This window comes from Epinephelus fuscoguttatus, linkage group LG6, assembly GCF_011397635.1.
Source record: "Epinephelus fuscoguttatus linkage group LG6, E.fuscoguttatus.final_Chr_v1".
NCBI classification, from domain to species: Eukaryota; Metazoa; Chordata; class Actinopteri; order Perciformes; family Serranidae; genus Epinephelus; species Epinephelus fuscoguttatus.
In genome coordinates, this window is record NC_064757.1 from 1,480,213 (window position 1) to 1,495,174 (window position 14,962).

The 14,962-nt window shown below is 42.2% G+C and overlaps 1 protein-coding gene across 3 annotated transcripts in view; it reads right to left on the reverse strand.

Annotated features, from left to right (window-relative positions):
* Positions 1–299: 299 nt before the first annotated feature.
* LOC125890274 (leukocyte surface antigen CD53-like) overlaps positions 300–14,962 on the reverse strand; it is a 40,513-nt gene continuing 25,850 nt past the window's right edge. For all 3 annotated transcript variants that reach the window (XM_049578838.1, XM_049578839.1, XM_049578840.1), the window contains 6 exons: positions 7,007–7,195; positions 6,720–6,794; positions 6,243–6,353; positions 4,613–4,720; positions 2,730–2,813; positions 300–830 (listed from right to left, as the gene is read on the reverse strand). In XM_049578838.1, coding sequence (XP_049434795.1) covers positions 762–830; positions 2,730–2,813; positions 4,613–4,720; positions 6,243–6,353; positions 6,720–6,794; positions 7,007–7,195 — 636 coding nt within the window. In that variant the 3' untranslated portion in view covers positions 300–761. The remainder of the gene's footprint in view (positions 831–2,729; positions 2,814–4,612; positions 4,721–6,242; positions 6,354–6,719; positions 6,795–7,006; positions 7,196–14,962) is intronic.

Consider the following 14,962-nt stretch of genomic DNA (forward strand, 5'->3'; position numbering starts at 1 on the left):
TGCTGTTTAATGCATCTTGATATGACACACCTGTCAGGTGGATGGATTATCTTGGAAAAGGAGAAGATGGAGTAACAAGCATATATTTTTTGTGTTGCGTTGATGGAGTTTTCAAAAAAAACAAACAAACGAAGAAAATATATCAGCTCAGCCAAATAATGTATCCCAATAATAAGACTTTCTTACATTGAGAAGATCTTACATTATGTCGAACTGTGGTTCAAACTTGGGCGTGAACCTGGCTCAGAGAGACCAAAGACTGAACATAGAAAGAAATCAGACAAAGGGAAACACCCAAGTTTAAATCAGCAAGTGTTATGGTTTATTAAGCAGAGTTAAAGTTTAAATGTCTTCCTTTCCAGTTGCTTAAAACAAGTGAAAACACAATTAAAAATGTAAGGGTTCAAAATGTCCAAGTTGGATTTGTCTAACTCTAGTTTGTCTAAGTCTAGTTCAAACTGTTCTTGAAGTCCATTCAACTGGGTAATCATGTCATAACTTATCTACTAATTAAATGTGTCCTGTTTTGTTTACAACATCACATGCAATGCTGTGCTTGCCCTCCTCAGCTTATGCTTGGTTAAAGAACTAGGTTTTGGTTTTTTTTACTGTTGGTTCCCATTTTGATGGATGGAGATGGCAGCAAAATCAACTTTTTGGGCATTCAAAACAGATTCATGAAAGGCCAATGCAGGGAAAAACAACCTGTTGACATGCGTAAAGTCACTGTAAATCGCAGGTACAGTTTTGTTGGCCTTTTTTCACTGGTAGCCCAGTCCTTGTCGACTCAAGTGGCAAAAGAGAGGGATGGTGATAGACAGACAAATAAACTGTAAACAAAGAAGAAAGAAAAGTATAGTTTAACTATTACGAAACAATGGTTTTCAAAGACATAAAACATAAAAAATGGATAAAATGATTGAAGAATATACTGCAGGCTACTTTGTGCTTGCTTTAAACTTAAGGTCAGTGACACATACTAATGCTAGCTGCCATTTATAGAACATAGGGTAAGATAGGGGAAGAAGCCTTCTTCAGAACAAAGTCATACTGTAAAATGAAAAAAAAAATGGATGTGATTTTAGCATGTACAGAATTATGATACATAATCCAACACACTGTTGTAAGAAATAAATTGGTAGAGTGGCCAATTTTGTTGTTATAGCACAAAAATGAAAATCTGATAAAGGGTCATCTTACCCGACTATTGACCTGCCCAGGGCAAAGAACCCCCGAGCTCAAAATGAGCTATCTAACTAAATGAAACAGACTAAAATCCCATCCCTTACTCATAAATGGATCATCCAGACACCTTGTAGCCTTTCATTCAGGTTAACTGATTTTAATTTAATTTTTTTTTTAATTTTTTATATACTTTATTAATCTCCTGAGGGGACATTTCAGGGTGTCTTCCTTCAGCCAGCTTGCAGATATTGGATAATTCTAGATAGCTCACAATTCTAATGATTGATAACTAGCTAATAGCATTAGCAAGCTGTTAAAACTACATACTGCTATATGTAGATATGTATGTATTTTATTAACACATACTTGATAATCTAACTAAATAATAGCTCAGAAGGTAGAGTGGGTCGTCCACTAATTGCAAGATCGTCGGTTTTATCCTCAGCTCCTCCAGTCTGCATGGCGAAGTAACCTTGGGCAAGATACTGATCCCCAAATTGCTTCCGATGGCTGTTCCACTGGTGTGTGAGTGCATGTGAATGGTTATTGTGTAGTAGGTGGCACCATGTACGGTAGGTCCGGCCACCAGTGTGTGACTGTATGTGTGAATGGGTGAATGTGACTTGTAGTGTAAAAAGTGCTTTCAGTGGTCAGAAGATTAAAAAAGCGCCATACAAGTGCAGTCCATTCTTCCAGTGACAAAAAATTTGATCAGTTTACCCTACAATGGTTCTGGTGGAATAAATCTCAAGAATTCAGCGATTCAGATGACATGCCACAATTCACTACAGCACAGCCATGGCAAGAATAGATGTAGTGCTGTAAATTAATTAGGAGAGGAATGAAGGGGTGAGGGAATCGTATGCCATGGAATATCTTTCCCCATCTTACCCTGAGCCACTGTGCAAACGTGACATCTTAGAGATGTCCTCATTGATATTTTCACATTAACAATAGGTCAAATGACTATGTGAAATATTAAAGGGGTTGCTCATACTGACGAACCAACAGACAGAATTACCACCTGAAACCCTGCAGTGTCCTGCACCTGTATAAAGTTTAGTATGTGTCAGCTGACTGTTTTGGTTTTACGCACAGCAAATTTATTGTTTGGTCCGCGCTCACAGCCCTGATCAACATCACTTCAACAAAAAAACTTTGGTAAAGCCACAGCACACTCCTTGCCTAGCATGAAACAGCAAACAGACACAGTTAGAGACTAGCTAATGCAGCTGAAGAGACAGATATTTGAGGTGGTAGAGACCAAAAATCTAACTAACAGAGAGTGAATATTGTACATCGATTAGACAGGCATAAACATGACTCTAAATGAACACTGGCTAACATGTTCTCAATGATGGCTCAAAGAATATAGTCACTAGCTAGCTGGCTTAAAATCAATAGTTCTAATACATAAAAGTATGCAGCAGTTTATAGCCATTGCTTTACAGAGCTAATGGCTTCCCAAATGGCAGTCGGTGGTACTACCGACCCACAGATTGAATTATCCTTTGTGAGCCCGATAATGGGTAAATGTACTGTACCTGTATGATAAACATTGTGACAACGCCTGCACCTGTGCTGAGATAGTTTCTGGCAAACCAGCTTCTCAGTTTCAAAAGACAACCCTGGAAGACAAAATTTGTATGATTATCCTTTGTTTATACATGCACATGTACTGCTATGCACTGTCTTAAAAGAAATGGCCACTTTAGAATGAAAATACAGACAGTACTTACTGACCCTCATGCCGACAAGAAGTCCAGTGTAGTTTTTTAATCAACAAAACTTGTTTGGAGTATCGGAGGATAGTCTCGCGCGAGTTGCCATGTAAACACAGCACGCCTGCAGGGCAGGCTAACTGACCATGATGAGAAATGATGCTATAAAAGTGCCGTTCTGACGTTTTTGAAATGTATTTGTGGAGTTTTATTACATTTTCAAAATGTGGGTTCCATGCACTTCAAGTGTAGCTGTTATTCCGGCTAGCTGTTACCCTCTGATTCCCCAAACAAGTTTTTTGGATTAAAAAACTACACTGGACTTACTGTTGACATGAGGGTCAGTAAGTACTGTCTGTATTTTCATTCTAAAGTGGCCATTTCCTTTAAAGAATAATACCAGATGAACAGGATGAAATAAGTTAAGGACAAGTAGTGGACGTTTATTGGGATGTCTTAAGCACTATTTGGATGGGATTAGTTTTACCTGGGCACATGGGGTAATGTCACTTTACCACAGGATGTCAGTAATATTAATGGCCTATTCGCACGGGATAAGAAATATCAGTAAAACTACCACAAGTGGGAGGGGTAAATCCATTCACGCACCGCTGTCCCCTCCTGCCGTCATGTGCATATGATAGGACTGTCAAAAGCACCATGAAATTGAGTTAGAATATTTTCGAATTAATTTAGTAGAGTCTGAATAATATTAGAATTTATTATTATTATTATTATTATTATTATTATTATCTTATTTTATTTATTTTTTATTTTTTTTTTTTACAAAAAACCCCACAAAAAATAAGATGCTTATTGCTGGCGCAATATGAACGTGACACTCGGATGAAAACACCCATTCTGACCTCACTATAGTGCCAGGTATGACCAACTTCTGCCTCGCTATCTGAGCAATGTTTGGATACTTCAGTGCTTAGTTTTCCACCACAAGAGTGGATCCTGGTCGGCTCGTAGTGGTGTCTCATTCTGGTAACGTTTCATCTCTTCTTCAAAAGGGGTAGGCAGGGAGGCAGCAGGTGCAACACTCTCCCTGTATGTCTCCCCGAACAGGTCGCACATCGCGGACAGTGCAGTGGGTGGTGTTGGCGCAGCGGGCTCCTCCGTCGGCGCCTCTCCCTCCATCGCTGCATCCCTCTCTGGCCTGGCTTGTGCGCGAGCCATCTCTGCCCAAACGGGATTCGCCATGATATACAACATTATTGATAGTATTAATTAATTATTAATAATATTCGAATTATCAAAATTAGGTTCAAACCCATATTTACTGCTGGTCTATTCGCATTCGATAATTTTCCGGGACCCTTTTACAGAAGGTAAGACAGAAGATCGCGGTAATCTTTACTGACATTGTGCAGTAATGATTACTGACATGGCACATTCGGACGGGACTAAAATCTCTGGTAATTATTACTTTACCCCATGTCCCTATGTAAAACTAATCCCGTCCGAATAGGGCTTACATTACAGAGCAGAAAGCATGTTTTGATTGTAGAATATTGAGGCATTTTATCATGTAATATGCAATTGTGTGTACTTTAATTATCTCCAGTAATGAACTTCAGAACAAATGCAAACTGTTTCTGAAAAACAAAACCAGAATCTGGCTGTGAGTCTGAACATATGAGGGACCACAGAGTATTGTGTGTCTATTTGGAGATCCTTTTGAGAAGCAAAGTGAAAGTAACCTCTTGCCAGTTGGTGTGAGGGAGGGTGTTACAGGGGTCCTTGCTACAACAGGAGATTGGCACATTACCCTTCCAGTCTGCCACGCCATGAACTCCACAGCACCTAAACTGTACAAAAAAAAACTACTTCACTGAACTGAACATGTATGTCAGTTGAGCACGGTAAAGGAAATGACTTAAGATCCTTGCACACTGAGGCCATTTTTTTTTTCTTGTCTGAAATTGTTGCACATCAAAAAATAAACATGACTCCATGTTGTGTCAATTACAAAACTTCTCCGGAACTTTTGTCTGTCAGAGTTTTAAGAACAGGTTATATTTTCTGTGTGTTTTCGTATTTAGAATTGTTTGACCAAGAAGCAGTTAAGAAAATGTGGCGGTGGGACACCTCCACAACAGTAGAGAAGAACAGATAGCCTTTCAATCAATCACTTCAATCAATTTTAGGTCCAATATCACAAATAACAATTTAGTGTGCAAAGGCCTTAACACTTCAATCTACATAAGGGTGTGTAAAATATCTGCCGTAAAACACATTCATACGACAGTGCACTCAGTAGAGTGCAGAATTCCACCAGGTGGTCAAGCAGCTGCCCAGGCTGATTGCAACCACTGTAGACCATTCTTGCAATTCCAGCAGACGTGCCACAACGCGTTTCAGAACTGTCCCAGAAGCTACTAAAAATGTGCCTCTCCTCTAGTTTTGATAGAGCAGTTCGAGTTTTCCTTCAAGGCACTGTATGTGAAATATACAATAGATACAGTATGATTATGGGGATGAATGTATTTTAATAACTAAAACACAGACAAAAATCTTTGATCCATGTCAGTCATAACTGGAGTTTTAATTGTATTTACTTCGTCTGTAGGCTACAGTGAACAAGGCAGGAAAAAAACACCAATCAACACATCTAAAACAGACAAAAAACAAACTACAACTACAAACCTGCTTACTTACTTATGGTAGAAGCACAAATACCAAGAAAAATTTTAAAATCAACAAAATCTGCAAGTTTATAAAGTCAGGCCACCAAAAGACTGCTACTGAAACCCTCCCAGTGTGCTATGGCGTTGTGTGGAGAACAGAAGAAAACTGGATCACAGCTATGGCAGCCAGAATGCAGCGCAGGTGTGCCTGGTGGAATGCCTAACTTTAGTGGGTATGGAATTAATTTGCAAGCTCCAGTTCAAAATGAGACCAAACTTTTCTATGGATGTTGGTTTTGGAGCCACAACAAAGACCAAAATATGGGCTGCACCAGAAAATAAGATTTGTTGTTTTAGCCGAGCCAGTTTCTGGAACCCTGGCTGTGGGCAAGTTTGAAGGGAGTGAGAAGTCTGCAGTCAGTGATAGTATAAAACAGTCAATACTTTGAGGTCCCTGAGAACACAGTTATAACTGTGCACACACAACATTAGGCTAATTGGTTCAGTAGTATTCAAGATTAGCTTTGGACAGACACATACACACCCTCACACATGCACAGACACACAAGGACACACATGACCAGACGTATGATCCCCTCCAGTCTTTTGCCTTGCAGAAATAATAAAGAATAGGGGACTCTTCTGAATATAAATAGCAGTAGAGTTCACTCCAGATTGATAAACAGAGCAGCAAATCATTTACCAGGTGCTGGACAGCATCAAAGTCCTCTTTAATGGTCTTGTTGCTTTCTGGACTAGACTGTCTGTAGATCTCCAAGCTTCGCATCAGGTCATTCTCAAAGTATGTGTCAATCTGCACAACAGACAGGCAAGCTACATTATATGCAATACTACTGGACATTAAAGACAATGGCCTCAAGTTTCATGGCAGTATGTGCTGATGGACACACCAGCCACGGTTTGTGCAAGGCTGGTGGTGACAAGACTGAATGACAAAGTGTGTTAGGTGGGTTTTCTCTCTACCAGCTATAAGCTACTAATGTCATGAACTTCACAGTTTGACAGAAGTTCACTCGGTAAATCTTACTTTGAAAAACTCTGTCAACCAAGCTGTTTAAAGGAAAACTGTTTCAAAGGGGTACCATATCAATCAATTTAACACCTCAAAATAACATTCTATAAATGTATTGTTATATAGGCTGTACAAACACTCTCCCACCTCTCTGCTGTAGACTAGGAACACGCAGGCCATGGCCAGCTCCACCAGCATCAGGATGAAGAGCAGAATGAAAAACTGCAATCAATGCATATTGCTTTCAAACATGAGTGAATTTGTATGATTAGTGCTTTCATGTGCCACATATGTATATCTAGGCTAATGTTTTCAGAAGAATCATGGCATCACATTCAGTTTAGTGCAGTAACATACAGCTGTCACATTTACTTTACTATTTATTTATTTAACACCACAAATCACATTATAATGATTTCATGTTTCATACTCACACTGATGAGCATGCAGCGATTCTCCTTCATGCCTCCTAACACTCCCAAATAGCACACACAGGTAACAATGGTACCGGTGACCACCAAAGTATTGGCGGGGTAGATGGGCCAGAAGGTGGTGACGAGGGAGGCAAACTTGGAGTGAATCATCTGGAACTCTCCGAACGCTACCACAAATGCCCCACACAGCTCCAAAACAGACAGGAGACACACAAGACACCTGATGTTATTATTCTGGGTACGTGATTTTAGGTTTGACTACACTCTGAAAGCCAGCATAATAACAATGACACTTTCAAACCTCATCAAGGTCACGGATGATATTTCCCCAAGACAACCTATTTTGGCCATTACATAATAAAAGGGTATATGATCAATCAATCAATCAATCAATCTGTCACATGAAATCATATAAAATACAATTCCAGTGAAATGTCATCCTGTCACTTTCCTCAGTTTATGCATTACAAAAAAACAACTGTGATAATGAAAATAAGATAATGCTGTCTTCCACCACTTTCACACTGGACACAGGAGCACCCTGATATCAATCAATCAATCAAGCAATCAATCAATCAATCAGTTTTATTTATAAAGCCCAATATCACAAATCACAATTTGCCTCAGAGGGCTTTACAGCATATGACATCCCTCTGTCCTTAGGACCCTCACAGTGGATAAGGAAAAACTCCCCCCCAAAAAACCTTTAACGGGGGAAAAAAATGTTAGAAACCTCAGGAAGAGCAACTGAGGAGGGATCCCTCTTCCAGGACGGACAGACGTGCAATAACTGTCAACAGATCAACATGATAATTTAACAGTAATCCGTATGACACAAAAAGACAGAAAGAGAGACAGAGACAGAGAGAGATGCAGGACAGACAGTAATGATAATAGCTCACAACAACATTAATTAAAGTAATAATATTATAATAATAATTACGGCTATTGTGGTACATAATGTTGAAAGTATATATTAATATCTGATAGTATACATATGTGACAATAATCATATGTATATAATAACAGTAGAAGTATGACTAATGATAACAGCAGCAGGAGGCATCTGGCAGGACCACAGTAGCAGCACAACCTCACACGTCACACTATCCAGGCACTGCTGCGATATAAGTTAACCTGCGAGACAGTGGAGCACAAAGGCTCTGGAGAAGAAGCTGAGTTAGTGACATGCAGTACAGCTAAGTAAGCGAGATGCAGTAACAGGACATGAATGTCAGCAAAGGAGAGAAAGAGAGAGAGAGAGAGTGTGATGAAAAATTCTGGTATTTAAACACCTTTAATCTATAATGTGTTGTATAAGGTTACTTGTTTTGATGAAACTGAACTTCTAACCTAATGATGTGTGGTGCTCATTTAACCCCTACTGTGACAGCAGTGAGAGACACCAAGGTCACGAGCCAGAGAGGCTCATCACCAAGATTATGAGCCAGGGAGGACAACAAGTGTCCTTGTTAGTCTCAAGAGATGTTGTGTTTTAGGAATGTCAAGGCACCACATATTTTGACTGTTGATGTGCATGTGTTATGGGAACTATAAAGATAGTTGGGCGAGAAGACTTGGCACTCTTACTGACTGACTGTTCATGTGGTTGTATGTGTGAGTGTCTCCATTCATGAATGCTAATTAAAACTCAAGAAAGACAGCCAACGTGTGAAGACTTTTTCTTTAAACTGTTCATTAAATAGTAATTTTGCCACCACAAGAGAAAAGGAGAGAACTTGCATGGTGTATTATAGGAGGTCCCCCAGCAGACTAGGCCTAAGTCAGCCTAACTAGGGGCTGATACAAGGCAAGCCTGAGCCAGCCCTAACTATAAGCTTTATCAAAAAGGAAAGTCTTAAGTCTAGTCTTAAATGTGGAGATGGTGTCTGCCTCCTGGACCACAACAGAAAGATGATTCCACAGGAGAGAAGCCTGATAGCTGAAGGCTCTGGCTCCTGATCTACTTTTGGAGACTTTAGGGACCACGAGTAACCCTACATTCTCAGAGCACAGTGTTCTGGTGGGATAATATGGCACTATGAGCTCTCTAAGATATGACGGAGCCTGACCATTTAAAGCTTTGTAAGTTAACAATAGGATTTTAAATTAGATTCTGGATTTTACAGGGATCCAGTGCAGAGAAGCTAAAACAGGAGAAATATGATCTTGTTTCTTAGTTCCTGTTAGTACATGTGCCGCTGTGTTCTGAATTAGCTGGAGAGTTTTTTAAAGACTTAATAGAGCTATCTGATAATAGTGAGTTACAGTAATCCAGCCTTGAGGTAACAAAAGCGTGGACCATTATTTCTGCATTTTTTCGTGTCAAGATAGGCCTAATTTTCGCAATACTACGTAGATGAAAAAATGTAGTACGTGAGGACAAATCTTGGTCAAATATTACTCCAAGGTTTCTTATGGTAGTGCTAGAGGCCAGAGCAATGCCAAACTATATCATCAGATAAAGAGTCTCTGAGTTGTTTGGGGCCAAGAACAATAACTTCAGTTTTGTCTGAATTTAACATAAGGAAATTGGTGCTCATCCAGTTTTTTTATGTCTTTAAGGCATTTTTGAAGTTTAGTTGATCAGTTTCTTCTGGCTTTATTGCTAAATATAATTGTGTATCATCTGCAATGGAAATTTACAGAGTGATTTCTAGTGATGTTACCTAAGGGAAGCATATATAGAGTGAATAGGATTGGTCCAAGCTGTAGTGTAAGATTTAATCATTAATCATTAATCAGTAAAGTTGATTAAGGCTGAAGTGCATATAATAATGTTTTCCCCCAAGGGGAACATCACTGGCCGGCACCCAAGACCAACAGATACTCCGGCAGTTGGAAGGAGCTGCCCAGAGAGCCCGAGTTAGCTCCGCAACAGAGCATATCACTCTGATACTCCAAGGCACTATGGAGTCTGATAGAGCACAGTCAGAGGAGGCACAGATCACTGACAAAGGACAGATAACAGACAGAAGAAGCCAAGACCGAGTTGGCATGGAACTAAGAAGCGGGAAAAGAGTCGGTAACCTACTGGTGGACCTGTCGGATGAAGAGAGCGAAGGTTCCCACATGTGTCCCCTTGTAAAAAAAACTGGTGGAAGAAAACAGTACGAGCCCTAGCCCTTCATGGACATGATAGGCCTGGTTGAACGCCTACCAGTGCTCACAGATGGGGCAGATAAATGGATAATGGCTTTAGAAGAAACCACAGCTGATATACAGTTGGCCTTAGGAGACATCAAAGCTATATGCACCTATGTGGCAGGAAAACAGATCACCCTGAAAATAGTGCAGCTATTGGTAACAATGTATACGATGATGAGAGTTTTGGACACTACCGTTCTCGGGTGTGGCAACAGCTGAGAACGCACTACCCGGCAAAGAGAGACCCGTCCAAGCTGGAGGGAGAGACCATGGCGGATGATGAATGTCCCTCCAAGTTCCTACACAGCTTCCAGAAAAGGTGGAAGGAAGAGACAGGAGAACCATGGAATGCTAATAAAATGACTCAGAGTCTGTTCAAAATGATGGTTAAAAAAGCCATGCCAGAAGATATACAGACGGTGGTAGGATTGATGAAGATGGACTGGCCACTGTTTTCAGAACACATTATCCATCATGTGGAGCTCTACAGAAAAGACAAAAAGAAAATGGAAGAGGATAGCAAACAACTGGCCAACAAACTGACACAGCTGCAGTTGGGAGAACTAAGTAAGTTGGTCAAGAAGGAGAAAGACAAAACTAAAGTTCAGGCCCCCATGGTGATGGCAAATCAAACAGCTCCACAGGCCGTCCAGCCCCAAGCGCCCCTGCAGCCAACCCCAACAGACCCAAACACAGCAGGAAATGACAATTCTGCCAATGCCACGCATCACCATTACTATTACCAGCAGCAAGCACCAAGAGGCGGCGGCAACCAGCGGCCCCCAAGGGGGCGGGGCCGAGGTGGACCCAGAGGAGATACAACGTTTCGAGGAGGATGGAAGGGGGGCCGAAACTACAAACCAGGGAACCAACACATTTACCAGCAAACCGCGCCCAACCAGCACCCAGGCCCGCCAGACATGGGCACAGGTTACCCAGGAGCTAATCCGGATCCACCTGATAATCTGTGCTGGGGGTGTGGTCAACCAGGCCACATACAGAGCCAGTGTTCTAGCAATCCATGGGAGGGTCCAGCACAGAACTGGCCCAACACGGAGCAGGGACGCCCTTGGCAGGGGTGCCCGGAGGAGCCTGAGGGGGTACTAATGTTACCAGCTATATTACTACAGTCACATGATGAACCAATCATACCTTTTGTCATTCACGACCATGAATACCCTTTTATGGTAGACACAGGAGCTACGTATTCATGCATTGGAAAAGAAGGTTCCAGGTTCCCCCTCTCCACATCATCTATAAAAACAATAGGCTTCTCTGGGAAATCACAAGTCATACCACTGATGGAGCCCATTCCAATGCTCACTGCAGGCAAAACCATATGTGCACCCTTGTTATATTCAGCCCATACCCCAGTAAACCTGTTAGGAAGAGAAATTCTATGCCCATTGAAAGTGAAGATCATGTGCACCCAAGATGGACTGTATTTGGATTTCCCTGACGAACCCCCACAAAACATGATGTCACAGCTTCCCCTCGGCACGACAGAAAAACAACAAGCACTTGCCTATTGGCTCCAGCTGACACCAGAAGAGTCACACCTCAAACAGGCATGGACTGAATGGGAGGTGTGGATTCGACTTCACTATGACACAGCACATACCCCCACTCTGCCACTGCACTGCACGCTCATGTATGACAAAGATCTGACTCATGTAGATTACCAAGAATGTTGGGACGCAGTAATCAACAAGAAACCATGTCTAATCACAAGTGAGGACATGTTTTTGGGACCAGAAGGCGTAGAAGCGGCCGTCCGCCTTCCGGAAGAATTGTCTGGGTGGTTTCAGGTACCAAATTCTACACCGCACGTCACACTGTTAGTGGCAGAAGGTTATGAGTCTCATCATCTTGGTCCTATGGTCAAGCATGCCCTGCAGGTGCATGAGTGGATGCCCACAAAGAATAAGTACATTCACATCTCAAAAGATAAGCAGTTTATCAGAGTCTCAGTCAAAGTAGGTGATGAGGCAGTAGCAGGTAAGGTAATGGTAGATGGAAGCACGCCCACACATATGGTAGTCACTGCAGAACATGATGAAATGCTAAACCAAGTTCCACCCCAGTTGTGGACAGCTCATAAGACTGATGCAGGCTTGATAAAATCAGCCCAACCTGTTCACATTAAGCTGAAGCCACACATTAATCTACCATATCAGAAACAGTATCCCCTCAAGCAGCATGCGATTGATGGTATCAGGCCAACGATTAAGGGTCTGGTGGAAGCAGGGGTGTTGGTTAAAATTAAAAGCCCTTGCAACACACCCATTTTCCCATCAGAAAACCAAATTCAACAGATTATCGTCTAGTCCATGATTTGCGAGCAGTTAATGCGGTGGTAGACGGGGAAGTACCACACGTTCCAGACCCACACACGTTGCTATCAAACATCCCGCCAAACACCCAGTGGTACACTGTCATTGATTTATGTTCAGCCTTTTTCAGCATACCATTACATCCAGATTCTCAATATCTGTTTTCCTTTACGTACGAAAATCAGCATTATGCTTACTCAAGACTTCCGCAGGGATTCTCGGATTCGCCTTCTATCTTTAACTGCATGTTGACGCAAGATCTAGCAAGTTTGAACGTGCCTAGCACAGTGTTGCAGTACGTAGACGATCTGCTTATCTGTAGCCCTACAAAAGAACAATGTGAAAAGGACTCCATTGCCGTGCTCACAGCTTTAGCAGAAGGAGGGCACAAGGTCAGTAAAAACAAACTACAGTACTGCCAACAGTCGGTAGAATACTTGGGGAGAAGGCTATGCGGGGACAAAAGATGTATTGCACCATCTCAATTAGAGACAGTGATCAAGGCTCCTCAACCGCAAATGGTGGGCCAGATGTTATCTTGTTTGGGCATGACAGGCTACAGCAGGCTGTGGATTTGTGACTATGCTATAAAAACCGCTCCGCTCAGGGCTCTGATAAGGGCAGCAGGGCAAACCAATACCACAGCACAGTTGGGATGGACAGAGGAAGCAGAAGGAGCGTTCCAAGCTCTAAAAATAGACATGCAATCCGTTCCAGTGTTGGGGACTCCTAACTATACCAAACCTTTTCATCTATATGTGGCTGAAAGGTCAGGCTTTGCCTGTGTTGTGCTTATGCAAGACACACCTACAGGGAAGCAACCTTTAGCATCAAGCTGGGCAACATAGAGGCTGGTTTGCCCCCTTGCTATCAGGGGCTAGCCGCAGCTGTCTTTGCCTTTCAGAAAGCATCATCACTAACCATGGGACATCCTGTGACATTGTACACTTCCCACCAAATTCATGTGCTATTGACAAGTCCACGATTTGTTTTAACACAAGCCAGACACACGGGCTATGAGGTAATCCTATCAGCCCCTGAACTTAACATTCAGCGCTGTACCATTATCAACCCAGCCACAAAACTGGTGTTACCAACAGAAGGTACGCTACATGACTGTATTCATGATACAGAGAAATTTATGCGTGCTAGGGAAGACTTACATAACCAACCAATACCGGCTGATCTCACACTGTTTGTTGATGGGTCATGTTTCTGTGACGCCACTGGTAGCCATGCTGGCTACGGGGTTGTCCAACTCGACAACGATGACCAAACTTTCGTGACATTGAAATCATGTAAACTTGCTCAGCCTTGCTCAGCCCAGCTCGCAGAGATAAAAGCTCTAACAGCAGCATGTAAATTAGCAGAGCGAAAGTCGCTAAATGTATACACAGACTCAGCATATGCCTATGGCGTTTGCCATGTTCATGCTAACATATGGAAACAAAGAGGGTTTCGCAGAGCTGACGGCACTCCTGTAACTCATGGAGGTGCCATCCCAAAAGACTGATTCGTTGATAGCCAAAGGGAATAACCTTGCTGATGTGGCAGCCAAACAGGCAGCAATAGGTGCAATAATGGCACCCATCTTAAACATACAAGACTGTGAACCCCTCACTACCATGTCCTCTCTTATAACCGCTCAAAACAGAGTAAGTGAGGCTGAAAAGCGCCTATGGGTGAAACGAGGAGCCATCAGAACAGTGCAACAGGGTCCAACAAATGGTCTCTGGCGAGATAGTCAAGGCCATTTTGTATTACCTACCTTACTGTTAAGACATGCAATAATTTGGGCGCATGGTAGTGACCATTGCGCAAGGGGGGAGATCCTACGGAAAGTGTAAGCAGTATGGTGGTCACCATTCATGGCAGGCACGGTAGATAGAGTACTAAGCGAATGCAAAACTTGTGCAAGATACAACATCAGGAAAGTTTTTACAGCCCCACTGGCGCATATACCACCCCCAGACGGTCCTTTCAGACACCTCATGTTAGACTATATAGACATAGGACCACAGTCGAGAGCAAGAGGAATGAGATACATCTTGGTGGTCATATGTAGATACAGTAGATGGGTGGAGGCAATAGCCACCGCAAAATCAGACCACCGAACAGTGGCAAAATTTCTGTGTCGGGAAGTCTTCCCGAGATTTGGGATGCCAGATACCATATCATCAGACAATGGTAGCCATTTTGTGTCCAATGTCATACAAGAGACGCTAAAGCAGTTGGGAATTAAACAAAAGTTTGGCTGCGTTTACCATCCCCAATCACAGGGAGCAGTAGAAAGAGCAAATGGTATTTTGAGAACCAAAATAGCCAAGATAGTGGCAGATAGTGGAGATAAGCTCAATTGGGTGGATGCTTTACCGCTTGCATTAATGTCTATGCGCTCACAAGCCAGCAGAATCACACATCTAACACCGCATGAAATGCTTACAGGTCGACCCATGCCAATACCATACCTGAGAGG